General features: G+C 39.6%; 1 protein-coding gene across 3 annotated transcripts in view; it reads left to right on the forward strand.

Annotated features, from left to right (window-relative positions):
• The window catches only part of LOC106561104 (contactin-associated protein-like 4), a 210,218-nt gene extending 207,556 nt beyond the window's left edge, over positions 1-2,662 (forward strand). For all 3 annotated transcript variants that reach the window (XM_045688516.2, XM_045688526.2, XM_045688535.2), the window contains one exon: positions 685-2,662. In XM_045688516.2, the coding sequence (XP_045544472.2) occupies positions 685-884 (200 nt within the window). In that variant the 3' untranslated portion in view covers positions 885-2,662. The remainder of the gene's footprint in view (positions 1-684) is intronic.
• The last annotated feature ends 13,785 nt before the right edge of the window (positions 2,663-16,447 follow it).

Consider the following 16,447-nt stretch of genomic DNA (forward strand, 5'->3'; position numbering starts at 1 on the left):
CTGATTAAGGAACTTTTTACAGCTATCTTCAAATACTTTGTCATTTTAAAACCACTGTAATATACCATTAAATTGGGTCTGGCCGTATTCTGGCTTCCTAATAAGATATATTATTTTCTCTTGATAATGAAATGCACCATGCATAGCATAGCAGTGTACAAGGACTGTAGCTAAGGTTTATGAAATGAATGCCTGCGACATTTGCGAGAATTGAACTGGATTTCTTTGTGCCGTGCCTTGCACAGAGATGAACTACGGCTTTCAGAAGCTTGTGTAATGCCTTTTAGAGTTTAGATTAGCAACAGAAATCAGACAGGCTGGGTAATAGCAATGAAATACCCACAGGATAAATTGGCATATTATTTCTGTTAAGGCTCCCATGCCATAGACAGATTTCACGGAACAAAACTTGGAGATGAGAAAGGCATTAATCTGGTCTCAAAGCCACTGTGCTTTCTCTGTCTTTGCTTCTGAAACCCATGCAGATGTCACAGTTACACAATGTGAAATGATCATAATTAGTTGCTAGTTAGAATTCTTTAGTGTTCTCCAAAAAACCCTCTTCTCTTGTCGAAGTGCATTTTTTCTGTAACAACATAAGGAATAGTGAATGTGAATTCATTTTGATTTGAAATATGTGCCCTTGTCTTGTTTCATAACTCAATGTGTTGTACTCCTCTGCAGGTGTGATTGCTGTGGTAATATTTGTGATTCTGTCTGCGTTGGCAATAATGGTAAGGTTCCTGTATCGACGGAAAGAGACGTTCCACAGCCAAGAACCAAAAAGCATCAAACCTGAGGCAGACAGTCCTGAGTACCCTTTCCACAGCGAGCCCACCTCACAGAACGTACTAAGTGAAAACCAAAAGGAGTATTTCATATAGGTCCATCTGTCCACCCCCGGACCTTCTCAATGTTGGACTTATCCAGTGAATCTGATTATTAAGGAAGTACAGAAATGCCTTCCGAGCCCTAGAGACATTAATTACATTCATAGTGCATTACACACACATGCAGTAAAAGACCCCCAGCAACTGTCAAAACAAGATGGCTGACCAAAATGTGGAGAAGATAAAAAAATATTCTATCAATTCGTCCATGTATTGTTTTTTCTTGTTTTACTGGGTGTTGTTTTTTATATACTACACTGAACAAAAATATAAACACAACGTGTAAAGTGTTGGTCGCATGTTTCATGAGCTGAAATAAGAGCCCATAAATGTTCCATACGCACAAAAAGCTTGTTTCTCTGAAATGTTGTGCACAAATTTGTTTACTTCCCTGTTAATGAGCATTTCTCCTTTGCCAAGATAAACCATCCAACTGACAGGTGTGGCATATCAAGAAGCTGAATAAACCGCATGATTATTACACAGGTGCACTTTGGGACAATAAAAGGCCACTCTAAGATATGCAGTTTTGTCACAGAACACAATGACACAGATGTCTCAAGTTTTGAGGGAGTGTGCAATTGGCATTGAATGTTAATTTCTCAACAATAAGTTGCCTCCAACATCACTTTTGAAGAATGTACAGTACGTCCAACTAGCCTCACAACCGCAGACCATGTGTATGGCATCGTGTGTGCAAGCAGTTTGCTGATGTCAACGTTGTGAACAGAGTGCTCCATGGTGATGGTGGGATTATGGTATAGGCTGGCATAAACTACGGACAACGAACACAATTGTATTTTATCAAATGGCAATTTGAATGCAACAAAATACCATGAAGAGATCCTGAGGCCCATTGTGAGGCCCATTTTTTTTAAAGGTATCTGACCGAAAGATGCATATCTGTATTCCCGGTCATATGAAATCCATAGATTAGGGCCGAATGAATTTATTTAAATTGACTGATATCCTCATATGAACTGTAACTCAGTAAAATCAATGAAATTGTTGCATGTTGTGTTTATATTTTTGTTCAGTATAGGTACTGGTGATATGACACAGAAGTGTTAATGATATAGACATTGAAAGGTGTTGATACTGTCATTCATGGGACTGTAAATATTCTTAAAAATGTCAATGTTGAATTAATTAATGTCTTTATAACAATCGCTGTCTAATATTCTTCTCCGGTGATACAATACCTAAAAGATGATAATAACATACACTAGAGGGATTTATATGTACCTGCAGTATGGTTATGAAGATGAAAATAAATGTTTGGACTATTGAGTTGAAAATATTTTGCTATTATATTGATGAATGTTGGCTTCATGTAGTGTTAACATGTCTGAGCCATGCAGAATCCCTCTAAAGTACACTCCACATATAGTACTGTGTATTTACATATTTACAATATGGCACACCAAGTTTCTCTGGTACTACAGTAAAAGCATCAGATCAAACCAATCTACCAAAATACATATAACCCTTTAGAAATGGGTATGACTCAAGCAGGGGGGGGGGAAATCCCCCCATCCCCCCTACAATTTGCACCCTGCATAGCAATGAACATTGAACAAATGAAAATAACGAAAATTCCACTGACAAAACTTGTATGTTAATACAGTATTATGTTCCATACAGTATGTATGATTTTTCATTTGGGGGGGGGACTTTTCTGTACTTCAGACAGTTCCTGTGCAAGCATTACCTGTAATTTTATGTGCTTTCTCTGCATTATCCTGGACAAAAATAAAGCATTACCATTTAAACACCGCTTCCTTACCTCCCGCAAGTAGACCCCTTTAACAGATCGAGTTCTCAGAAAATCTTTGACCAGAACTCAAAACACAAGGCTCGCTCAAAAATGTTCTGTCTGATTGTTACCTTCCTTTTAATGACAATGCAGGAGAAGTATTTAATATTTTTTTAAATGCTAATCTTTATGAAAATACATGGTTTGGTTTACCTGACAGACAGACAGGTCGGGTGGCATAGTGATTCACAGGTAACAAGGGGATAATCAGAGGAAAATAATCTGTGAGACGCTGACAGAGAAGAAGAGAAGACATCTGATGAAAGCCGAACTGTCGAGATATAATTGAAAATATAAAACACTAGTGTGTCTTCATTTGGCTCAGGCTCGAACAATGGCACAGAGTAAAGCAGGGAGGTAAAGAGGAGAGGATTGTCAAAAGAGGCAGTTAATCACACAAACACTTTTTTTTCTGTTCTGCTCTCCGTGTTAGCTGGACTCGGTAGCACTTCAGTTTACAGTGCTGAAATAACGGTAACGTCTGGACAACAAGGGAATAATACTGCAATGAACAGGTAAGAACACATTAATAATCTGTTAGTAGTTTGTATGTAGCTGCTAAATACTGATGTAAAGTGATATGAATTTTCCTTGTTGTTATGAAACAATTATTAATTACTGAAGAATTATCAATAATAGAGGCTAATAAGCAGAAGTTATGTAGTAAGTATTTAAGGCCATGACAAGGTGAAAAATCTGTTTATGTGCCCTTGAGCAAGGCACTGAACCCTAATTTGCTCCAGGGGTGTTGTACTTCTATGGCTGACCCTGAAAAACACCACATTTCACTGCACCTATCCAATGTATGTGACAATAAAAACATCTTTACCTGTATTTTTTTGTAATTCAGAACTGTTTTATTCAGACTATCTAAGAATATTACTGTTACTAGTAGCTAGCTCTGGTCCACACTAGCTCTGGTCCAGGGCATAGCTAGTAACTCTGGTCCACGCTAGCTCTGGTCTAGGGCATAGCTTGTAGCTAGCTAGCTCTGGTTCACAATAACTAGCTCTGACCCAGGGTGTAGCCAGTAGCTAGCTAGATAGCTCTGATCTGCACTAACTAGCTCTGTTCCAGAGTGTTGCTAGTAGCTTAAGAGTGCTCATCTGCACTAGCTCTGATCCAGGGTGTATCTAATAGCTAGCTAGCTAGCTTTGGTCCAGCTCTCATCTGAAATGTAGCTAGTAGTTAGCTAGCTCTGGTCCGCACTAATTAGCTCTGGTCTAGCTCTGGTCTGCACTAATTAGCTCTGGTCCAGGGCATAGCTAGTAGCTACCTAGCTCTGGCCCGAACTAGCGCTGATCCTCACTAGCTCTGGTTCAGAGCGTAGCTAGCTACTTAGCTAGTAGATAGCTAGCTAATTAGTAACTAGCTAGTAGCTAGCAAAAATATTACTGTTGATTACTTTTGAATAATAGTACTTAAGATAATGAAATACTTTTCATGTTTTCTAACAAATGTATTATATGAGTCTGCTTCGATGCTTGCTGAGGAGAAGTGTGTGCAGCATGGAAAGGCTTGCCATTTAATGTAATTGCTTTGCACTGTATTTATTCGCTGTAGGTATTTAATCTCATCCAGTAATAAAAGACCAGAACCACTAGCAGTGTGTCCTGTGTCCAGTCAATCTACATGCACCACAACACAACGCAGATCTGAAGCCAGAGCGCAGTAAGCAGTGCATTCCAACATACTGTAGGCCCAGACCAGTTATATTAACAATAAATTAAGTTCCATTTATGAACATAGTAGCTTACCGTAATTTCCGGACTATAAGCCGCAACTTTTTTCCCACGCTTTGAACCTCGCGGCTTAAACAATGACGCGACTAATATATGGATTTTTCCCGCTTTCAATTTTTTTTGAAAGGAGATGACTTCAGTGGTTTCAGTGCACAGGAGGAGGAAGATAGTGACCAATCTTGGTAGGCTACTGTTTAATGCAATTTTTTAATTTTTTGTTACAAGCCGTGTTTTGTAAAAGCCTATTTATTTTTGTTACAAGCCGTGTTTCGTTATTAAAGCCTATTTATTTTTGTCACAAGCCGTGTTTCGTTAAAGCCTGTGTAAAGTTAATTTGTTTCAATGTACCGGTAGGCACCTGCGGCTTATAGACATGTGCGGCTTATTTATGTTCAAAATAATATATATTTTTTTTAAATTCAGTGGGTGCGGCTTATATTCAGGTGCGCTCAATAGTCCGGAAATTACGGTAATTACTTGTGACTGTGTCAATCTGTCTGGGCAGAAATTGCATGAAATGAAGTCTGATATACCTAAAAGTAAAGTTAGAAAGAAAGACAGTGAGGTACACAGAAACTATGGTGAAACTATTAAGAAAACTGTAGGCTATTACACTATTATTTATCATTAGGCTACTGATTGTCAGAGGCTTGAAAAATGAGCAAATGGATTTGAAAGCGGGTGGTATAGCCCACCCTCCAAAATGCCATGTGGTTAAACGAGAACACTGACATTTTGCCAAGGCAGAGATGAATGGCCCACACCGAGACGCTCATGGACAGCAATGGATGCATAAATTCTGGCCTAATGACAATCGCCAAATGTCATTACACTTTGTGGTGTTTTGTGTAACAGATGTCTCTTTCCATTCACCACTGTTTGGAGGCTGGAAATATGTTGTGAGTGGATGAACCTGCACGGGTAGCCTAGTAAAGGAGCCCTTTTAAGTGATTGACAATCAGATGAAAACATAATGACTGGTTGTGTTTATGCCACAATAAAAGGTCATACATTTTAGAAGTTGAATGACAAATCTTTACGACTACACTCTTGGGAAAAAAGGTGCTAAGTAAAACTGTAGAGGGTTCTTTGGTTTGTCCCCATAGGGAACCCTTATTGGTGCTGGGTAGAACCCTTTGCAGAGAAACCTCTATGTAGGGTTCTTCAAAGAACCCCCTGCATATGGTCCTAACTAGATCCCTCTATGAAGGGTTCTGCCTAAAAAACTCTATGAAGGGATCTACTAAGAACCCTTTTATCTTTGGAGGGTTCTTCCTAGAACCCTCTATGAATGGTTCCACCACCCTTATTAGCCTTTTCTTTGAGAGTCTAGTTATAAATAATCTTAGGGATAGGTGTCCCGTCAAAGAGACAGTTGTAAATCATGCAGTGCCTTGTGTCACGGGCACAGATTTTAGAGAAACAACAAATGTCGGTACATATAAGTGTCTTATATCGGCTGAAAGCTTAAATTCTTGTTAATATAACTGCACTGTCCAATTTACACTAGCTATTACTGCAAAAACATGCCATGCAATTGTTTGAGAGCTCCAAACAACAAAACACTTTTTTCACCGCGATAGGTTTGATAAAGGTGAAATGTGAAATTACATTCTGAAATCTTGCTCTGATTTATCATCCAAAAGCTCCCAGAGATAACATGAAGGGTCGTTTTGTTAGATAAAATCCTTTTTTATATCCTAAAAATGTCCATGTAGCATGTACGATCGATTTTGTATTTCCACTCGTTCAATTTGTAAAGAAAGGAATCTGTGAAATTCTAACCCTAAATATTATTTCAACCAGTCAAATCATGTTCATATGTATTCCTCAGATGTCCTAGAACGTAACCAGACTTCACTATGTCATTAGGGATGTAGTATATCCTATATGCTATAGGACACCAAATTTGGTCAGAGAGCGATGCCTCATGGCACGCCGATGACGCAGGCGGTCTTCACTTGAACGACTCTAACTTTGTCAAATAAGCACCAATCGGGGTCAAACAAAGCTAGCTAGATAGCCAATGAGCCTGTATCTGTCGTAAAATGTAGCTACTAACTTTGTTGGAAAGCATGTCTTTTCCTTTAGGACAAAAATTATAAGAATACTCAGAGTTGGTTGTTTTGCAGATGTTGAACTTGTAATATGGCTACTAATACTGGAAAAGCTAAATCAAAGTCCAATATACAGATTTGACGATATTCTTGCAGAAAAATGTAATATGAATGTCTCCTTCACAATTTGCCCAAATGTACCTGGGTGACTTCACACTAAATGTCATGTAGTTTGCTCATACTTCAAGTTATCCGTCTGAAACTTTGTACATACACTGCTGCCATGTTGTGGACATCATCGGAATTAAAAGCAATGATGGCTAGAACTGGGACCTTTCTGTTGCATTTCAAAGATGGTGGTAGAAAAAAACGGTTGTTGTTTCTTTGTATTTTCTTCTACCAGATATATTGTGTTATATTCTCCTACATTCAATTCCCATTTCCACAACCTTCAAAATGTTTCCTTTCAAATGGTACCAAGAATATGCATATCCTTGCTTCAGTGCCTGAGCTACAGGCAGTTAGATTTGGGTATGTAATTTTAGGCAAAAATTGATGGGGCTATCCCTAAGAAGATTTATACTCTAACACAGTGCTGTTAGGAATGTCCTGGTTTTTAGGCCACATCAGGCCTGCAAGTCACATTATGCTGGCTGGCAAAGTGATGTGTAATTCCTATTGGAACCAGCCATAGTTAGCATATCCAACAAGTGTAATTGTTAATCCCCCACAACCTGCATTCAGAATGACTGCCAGGGTAGGGAAAACTGAATACCTCAATCATCTAAACTGGAACAACCATCTAAGTAACGGGTGCCATAAAACCAACAGATTGGATTAGTTTAAAAAACGGTATGTTATTTATCTTTGTGTAGCATAAAATGTATTAACCAATCAATTTAAACGCAAATAAAACAGTAAAACAAACATTTCAGAAAATCGCACTGCAATGGAGCATGCTGGGATATATTATATACAGTATGGTTCTATGTAGAATCCTTCTTGCCTTTCAAAGAAACCTAATTGCCTCCCAAAGAATCACCAAAGAACCCTTTCTCCCAAAAACTTTTTTTTTTAAGATGTTAAATGTTTTAGGTAGAACCCTTAAAAAGTATCCTTGTCTTCCAAAAAGGGTTCTTCTGATCAAAATGGTTATTGGTAGAACCCTATCCCTTTTGGAACCCTTTTTTTAAAGAGTGTAGACCCACAGAGATCCTATTGAATTAATAGGGCTTTTATTTCTAATTCCTTGACTAAATGCGTGCTCACAGTGCCAATATATCCTCCAAACACTAACTTCGAGGGCGTTATACATTTTATACAACGGGTTACCCACATATTCAAATATTGATTGACATATTTTCATTAAAAATGTTATTTTGATGAATTTATTCATACTATTTCATCCTTCCGTAAGATATAGTCCCGACACAAATCTGGCGTTGCTCTGTATCTATGGATTCAACCCAGTTGTTCGTTCTAAATGTTCCTTTGCCATACTTGCTGCTAATGTTCTTATCCCTTGCTTGCTAGCTAGCTAATTACGGCTAAACTTACAGTCACGTCAAACGGTGCATCCAGAATAACAATGAAGTAGCTGCATTTGCATTTCTTTAAGCTGTTTTCTAGTAAAATTTATTTGGACACATCCATAACAATGTGGTAATGAGGTGCGATTTCACCTGGCATTAAAATACGCTCTCGTCAGGACACTGTTGTTCGAGAGCTAGCCAACAACACAGCTAACACAATCACTAAAGCTGGAAAGACTGTAAACTAGCTGCACTTCGTTTTTGCTTTAACTGTTTTCTATTGACAGTTCTTTGTATATATCCATAAAAATTATGCTGATTCATGATTTCGACTGGCTTAGAAAAGCTGCCTACCTGTCTGTCTCATCCTGTTCATTAATATGGGACAGCTGGAGATCAAAATTGAATATTGAAACAATGGTGTAAATGTCGGAGAGACAGACGGAAAGGTTTATACAAGTCTCCGCTGTTAAAAACTAAAGGTTAGTCTAAAAGAAATGTGAGATAATGTCTAGATGCATTTTATAATGGGCTGATGATAGATTGCGTAGTCAGCTGGAGAGAGTAAAGAGGCATTTTAATGTCATAGATTTAGCCGGTGGTAACTTGTGGAATAGACACCAGCTGGAATGTAGTTTTAATCAATCAGCATTCAGGAGTAAACCCACCCGTTGTATAAAAAAAAAGTAACAGTAAGGGCCACATAAACTATGGTGAAGCTATTACGAAAGTAATAGTAATTTACATGGGAACAGATGTTTGCTTTAGAATACAATGTCAAGAATCAGTAGATACACTAAAACCATGGTGCAAATCACGGGAGAGCCAGGGGTGGCTGAGCCCTTAATGAGACATTAGCGCACCTAAATGCAACTTTGAGGGGGTCTCTAAATAATGCTAGTTTAACATCTATTTGTTTAAAATGAAGTGCTAAATACAGTTGAAGTCGGAAGTTTACATACACTTAGGTTGGAGTCATTAAAACTCGTTTTTCAACCACTCCACAAATGTCTTGTTAACAAACTATAGTTTTGGCAAGTCAGTAAGGACATCTGCATGACACAAGTAATTTTTCCAACAATTGTTTACAGACAGATTATTTCACTTGTAATTCACTTTATCACAATTCCGGTGGGTCAGAAGTTTACATACACTAACTTGACTGTGCCTTCTAACAGCTTGGAAATTCCAGAAAATTATGTAATGGCTTTAGAAGCTTCTGATAGGCTAATTAACATAATTTGAGTCAATTTGAGGTGTACCTGTGGTTGTATTTCAAGGCCTACCTTTAAACTCTATGCCTCTTTTCTTGACATCATGGGAAAATCAAAAGAAATCAGCCAAGACCTCAGAAAAAAATTGTGGGCCTCCACAAGTCTGGTTCATCCTTGAGAGCAATTTCCAAACGCCTGAAGGTACCACGTTCATCTGTACAAACAATAGTAACCAAGAATAAACACCATGGGACCACGCAGCCGTCATACCGCTCAGGAAGGAGACGCGTTCTGTCTCCTAGAGATGAAGGTACTTTGGTGCGAAAAGTGCAAATCAATCCCAGAACAACAGCAAAGGACCTTGTGAAGATGCTGGAGGAAGCAGGTTCAAAAGTATCTATATCCACAGTAAAACAAGTCCTATATCAACATAACCTGAAAGGCCACTCAACAAGGAGGAAGCCACGGCTCCAAAACCACCATAAAAAAGCCAGACTACGGTTTGCAACTGCACATTGGGACAAAGATCGTACTTTTTGGAGAAAAATGTGGGGAAAGGGCACGAAGGAGCACCTGTGCTTATTATGGGGAGCGACGGGTCAAGCAAGCACCATGTTATGTGGAGATACGCACGGTATCGCCAGTGCGCAGCTACAGCCCGGTGCGCTTGATGAAAGCTCCTCACAGGTGTCATGTTAGAGCCAGCATCGAGCCAGGACCGGTGATGCAAGTTGCAAGTATCAGACCGCCGGTGAGGGTTCATGGCCCAGTGTATCCTGTTCCTGCTCCTCGTACTCTTCCTCTAGTGCGCCTGCCAAGTCCAGTACGTCCTGTTCCTGCTCCTCGCACTAGCCTTGAGGTGTGTGTTACTAGGCTGGCGCCTCCATAACCAGCCCCACGCATCAGGCCTATAGTGCGCCTGCCCAGTCCAGTACGTCCTGTTCCTGCTCCTCGCACTAGCCTTGAGGTGCGTGTTACTAGCCTGGCGCCTCCAAAGCCAGCCCCACGCATCAGGCCTTTAGTGCACCTGCCCAGTCCAGTACGTCCTGTTCCTGCTCCTCGCACTAGCCCTGAGGTGCATGTCAATAGTCTGGCGCCTCCAAAGCCAGCCCCACGCATCAAGCCTTCAGTGCGCCTGCCCAGTCCAGTACGTCCTGTTCCTGCTCCTCGCACTAGCCCTGAGGTGCGTGTCAATAGTCTGGTGCCTCCAAAGCCAGCCCCACGCATCATTCCTTCAGTGCGCAGTCCCCGTCCAGAGCTTCCGGCGACAAGTCCCCGTCCTGAGCTTCTGGCGACAGTTCCCCATCCAGAGCTTCTGGCGACAGTTCCCCGTCCAGAGCTTCCGGCGACAGTTCCCCGTCCAGAGCCTGCAGCGACGCACCTCAGCCCGAGGTCTCCAGCGACGCACCTCAGCCCGAGGTCTCCAGCGATGCACCTCAGCCCAGAGCCTTCAGCAGTGGTCTACAGCCCTAAGGCCGGAGCCAGAGCCACCTCCGTGTTTGGATGATTGGGGAGGGGGGTGTAGCACGGGAGCCGTCGTTGACGGTGGCCACCCTCCCTTCCCTCCCTTTAAGTTTGGGGTTATTTTTCTGGGATTTTTGTGTTTAGGTGCATTCGGGGTCTGCACCTTTGGGGGGGGGGGGGGGGGTACTGTCACGTCCTGACCAGTAAAAGGGGTTATTTGTTATTGTAGTTTGGTCAGGGCGTGGCAAGGGGTGTTTGGTTTGTGTGTTTTCGGGGCTTTTGGTTTATGTTCTAGATTATCTATTTCTATGTGTTTATCTAGCTTGTCTATTTCTATGTTAGTTTTGTCAATGACCTCCAATTAGAGACAGCTGGTTGTTGTTATCTCTGATTGGAGGCCATATTTAGTTGTGTGTGTTTTCACTTGTGTTTGTGGGTGGTTGTTTCCTGTATAGTCTGTGCACCTTACGGGACTGTTTTTGTCGTTTGTTTTGTTTAAGTGTTTTTCTTTAATAAATTTAAGAAGATGATCAATATACCCGCTGCATTTTGGTCCACTCCTTACAATGAACGTTACATATACTCGCACCATTTGATGAATGGAAACAGACATCTGTTACAAAACACCAAAAAGTATGCCTACTGACATTCAGTGATTGCCATTGATTAGGCCTGCATTATGTCTTGCTGACAAATGTACCTTTTTTGTAGCCTGAAAAGTCCGGACACCTGAAATGGGCCTGAAACTGTCCCAGAAAAAACACATGGTCACCCCAACACACATGGTTAACTTACTAGACTAGGTTACAATGTGTATTACCAGGAACTTCAAATAGGCCTACCAGTAGCAAATGTGTAGTGGAACAAAAAATTGGTGGGTAAACTCTGATTGTCGGTCGATGTGTGAAAAAATCACGCTCCCTATACTTTCAGTGCTTTTTTATGAAAAAGGTGGGTAAACAGCTTTACTTCTGTTTACCCTCCACTAGGCCTACACCCAAGTGGTGCAGCAGTCTAAGGCACTGCATCACAGTGCAAGAGGCGTCACTACAGACCCTGGTTCGATCCCAGGCTCTATCACAACTGGTCGTGATCAGGAGTCCCATACATCGGCGCACAATTGGCCCAGAGTCATCCACGTTAGGGTTTGGCCGGTGTAGGCCATCATTGTAAATACGAATTTGTTCTTAACTGACTTGTCTAGTTAAATAAAGGTTAGAAAAAGAAAAAATAACAAAAAAATTATGCTGCCGATAGACTACCCTCTCAGCCAAGGCAATTTTAAACACATGAGCACATGCAGAATAGGTAGCCTACATTCAATATAATGCATGAGTTGAATCACCCTAGATCACGAGTTGTCCATAATTCATGAGTTAATGCTTGGAGTCTTGTGACATAACACTCGTGTGACATACAACACTTTCTTTCCTTACATTAATTACATTTATTACAGTGTTATTTGCCATTTTTAAGTATTTAACAATTGGATTAGAACATTGAATTTAAACCCTCTACGAATGATGGATCTTGGAGATGATGGAAAATGCACTATATGTATAACTATGCCTATGTAACATTTTATTATGTTTTGCTGTGAAAACAGTTCTCATGGGAACACAAATCCAAAGTAATGCCTATGCCACTGCAAAATCGAATGCTTCTAACCGAAAGAGTCAACTATAGGCCTACTGTCATTAATGTGTATTTGTTGGATGGATTGGATGCGCATTGGTGTCTAGCTGTAGGCTAGTTGTCTAGTGATGTTGTCAACCATCATCAGCTGATCCAGGAAAGAAAACAAATATTGATTGAAAATAATAAAGCTAAATAAATGGTCTACTACTTCTAGACACGGAGAACACCAGTACCAGCGCACACCTGAAAAACAAAGCAATGAGCACTCTAAACAGCTGACTGACAAAAGCAAACAATGATAATGCAACATATAAATCTAATGCATTGGAATAAAGGCAATTTTTATTATGGATCCTTAGCAAACAAATGGCTAAAATAAGGAAGCACAAAGGAAAATCTATAAGTAAAGGAGCTCAACTGAGGCTGAAATTCAGCACGACTGAGTGGACAGCAAGGCAGCATAGAAATAAATGGTTTAAACCATGACAGAGAGGTGGGGGGTTTCATTGGAAGCTTTTTCATATTTACCACTGTAAAACACACAGTTGAAGTCGGAAGTTCACATACACCTTAGCCAAATACATTTAAACTCAGGCATACTTTTTGGTGTTTTGTAACAGATGTCTATTTCCATTCATCAAATGGTGCGAGTATATGTAACGTTCATTGTAAGATGTGGACCAAAATGCAGCGGGTATATTGACCATCTTCTTAAATTTATTAAAGAAAAACACTTAAACAAAACAAACGACAAAAACAGTCCCGTAAGGTGCACAGACTATACAGGAAACAACATCCCACAAACACAAGTGAAAACACACACAACTAAATATGGCCTCCAATCAGAGATAACAACAACCAGCTGCCTCTAATTGGAGGTCATTGACAAAACTAACATAGAAATAGACAAGCTAGATAAACACATAGAAATACATAATCTAGAACATAAACCAAAAACCCCGAAACACACAAACCAAACACCCCCTGCCACGCCCTGACAAAACTACAATAACAAATAACCCCTTTTACTGGTCAGGACATGACAGTATACATGCAGTTGGAATGCTGGAATTATTTTGGAGTGGACAAACATGCACAAGTAGCCTACTTTTTTAGTGATTTGTTTGACAATCAAATGCAAATATCACAACTGGTTGTGTTCATGCCACATTAAAAGGGAATTCATTTTTAAAGTTTAAATGCAATCTTTATTATTAAGCCCATAAAAATGTTGTGCAAGCGTGTGTGCACTCAATACAGACCCCCCCCCCCCCCCCCCCCCCCCCCCCCCCCCAAACACCATGGTGTAATTCACACTCTCACTAAAACTATGGTTAAACTATAAAGAAATGACCAGTAAGTTACATAATAATTACTTAAGTACAGTGTTGAAATAACTGGGTGCCGACCGGAAAGTAATAGAAAACAACAGCAGAACAAGATGGAAACAAGACAGCAACGAAAAGGTAACTACCTAGCTACAAGCAAAGACCCAAAAGGTACGTTTTGAGGTTGACCCACATACAGTATAAGTATGATGTAGTTTCGTAAACATTTCTTTCCACGAACGTTCTAAGTACATTCTTAATAAGTACAGAGAAAAGGTGAAATGGCCTTAAATGCTTACTACATAACTTCTGTTTATTAGCCTCTATTATTGATAGTTCTTCAGTAATTAATAATTGTTTCTACATAGCAACCAGGAAAATTCATATCACTTCATACAAGTACTTAGTGGCTACATACTAACTATTAACGGTTTATTACCGCGTTCCTACCTGGTTGTTGTGGTCTTATTTCCCTGTTGTTTCCTATTACTTTCCGGACTTTACCTTGTTATTTCAGCACTGTAAACTAAAGTGCTACTCTGAACTCCTGGAGCACATAGTTTTTTAATTGGAAGACTTGTGAAAACTTCAATGTTATTTTTCTCCACAGTGCTTCTTTCGGTCAAGTGAGATTTTCCGGAGTTTTTAATATTGTATGAATGGTCATTAACATCTAAAAGAGATGGTTGAAGAGAGGTGTCCATTAGGCGGCTGTTCTACTGCACTCACAGTCACACTCATGCTGCTGCCAGAAGACTTCTCTCTATCGCCGAATGGTCAAGTCCAAATATAAAAGATCTCCACTGCGTTATGTATTAGGGCAGAGTGTTACACAATACCACTTTGCGTCCCAAATGGCACCCTATTCTCTTTGGAGTGCATTACTTTTGACCAGGGCCTATAGGGCTATGGTCAAAAGTAATACACTATATAGGAAATATGGTGCCATTTGGGAAACAAATGTCCACAGGGAGTGGATTCTAAAATACCTATGAACAGGACAGATGGACAGCTAATATTGAGTCTCTGCCTAATATCGCTTTATTCCGTATAAAGACCATCACACTCCCATTGGTATGTTAGGGCAGGATGTTACCCAATTTCAATGACTATAGGACCACAGAGAGTACAATCTAAGGGCTCTATTCAATCTTTAAAGCTGAAGGGTTAAAGATTCTGTGATAGAAATGTAAAGGTAATTTCTGATTGAGCCGACATATGCGGCGTTATACCATGAATGCAGTCTCTGCTAACGTGGGAACATTACCTTCACATTTCAATCAAGCTGTAAAGCTGAACTTCCGCGATGTGGATTGAAAAGAGCCCTAAAATACCTATGTACAGAAACAGCATATTGAGTCTCTGGCTAATCAGTAAAACCTTCTTTTTTTTTTTTTACATCCTTGTGGTATTTTAGCAGAAAAGCAAAGGGACAGTGTGCCACTTTGAACTTTTTACTGCAATATGCCTGTGAATAGATTAAAGCGGAGGAGTGAAGGCCTCTGTTTTGATTCATTGGACTAGCTGTGTATACCGTTCAAGAAACAAATACACAGTATCTGAAGTTTGAGGGGTATTAAAGGTTTTCTCTTTTTTCTTTACTTAGTTTAAAACTTGTTTTACACTGATTGGGATTGAACTGAACACTGCTCAAAGTAACTATAATGTAATTATGCTTATTGGTGATTAACAGTTTAATGTCAGTGAGATGTCATTCTATTCAGGTTAATTTTTTTAAATAGTTTTTATTGAATATTAAAACATACAATCTACCTGCAGTGAAGCTGCTCAACATTTACATTACATTCAGTCATCTACCAGACTCCCATCCAGAGCGACCCACAGGAGAAACTAGGGTCAAGTCCCCCCTCCCAAGAGCACATCGACAGATCTCAAGAGCACATCGACAGTCTCCAGGTCCACATCTCAACCCTCAGTTTCCTTCAGCCCATCCCACGTATTTCTGCTGGCCACCCTCTTCACAATTTCAACGCGTCATTTATCTTTCAACTCTGCTGTGACTTTTAACATACAATTTGAATATATCTAATCGAATAGAATCCACAGATTGCGAGTTGAAGAGAAATACGTTTACTAAGAGTATTAATTTGTAAGTCGCTCTGGATAAGAGCGTCTGCTAAATGACTAAAATGTAAAAAAAAAATGTAAATGTATTAGTATATTAGTAATTGACTGACCAGGTTTCTCCAGATCTCCCAACAATGCTATTTCTTGGGTCAATTGTATTCAGCTTGTTTTGATACAAAAAAATACAGTATATCCTGTTCAATAAAATGTAATATAGATGTTTTTTTTTTTTACATTTTTAAAGCGGAACTTGAAGTGTTTTCAATGCACTATAGACAAAATCAAGTATTGATACACCATAATACAGGTCCAAAAGTATTGGGACAGTGAAGCATTTTTTGTTGTTTTGGCTTTGTACTCCAGCATTTCAGATTTGAAACGATACAATGTCTGAGGTTAAAGTGCAGACTGTCAGTTTTAATTTGAGGTTATGTCCATCCATATCGAATGAACCGTTTAGAAATGACATCACCTTTTGTACATACAGTGCATTTGGAAAGTATTGAGAACCCTTGACTTTTTCAACATTTTGTTACGTTACAGCCATATCCTAAAATGGATTAAAAAAAAAAATTCCCTCATCAATCTACACACAATACCCCATAATGGCAAAGTAAAAACCGGTTTCTAGAATTTTTTGCAAATAAAAAAATAATAATGAAATGTCACATTTACATA

The sequence above is a fragment of the Salmo salar genome, chromosome 01, assembly GCF_965601325.2.
Source record: "Salmo salar chromosome 01, fSalSal1, whole genome shotgun sequence".
Lineage (NCBI taxonomy): Eukaryota > Metazoa > Chordata > Actinopteri > Salmoniformes > Salmonidae > Salmo > Salmo salar.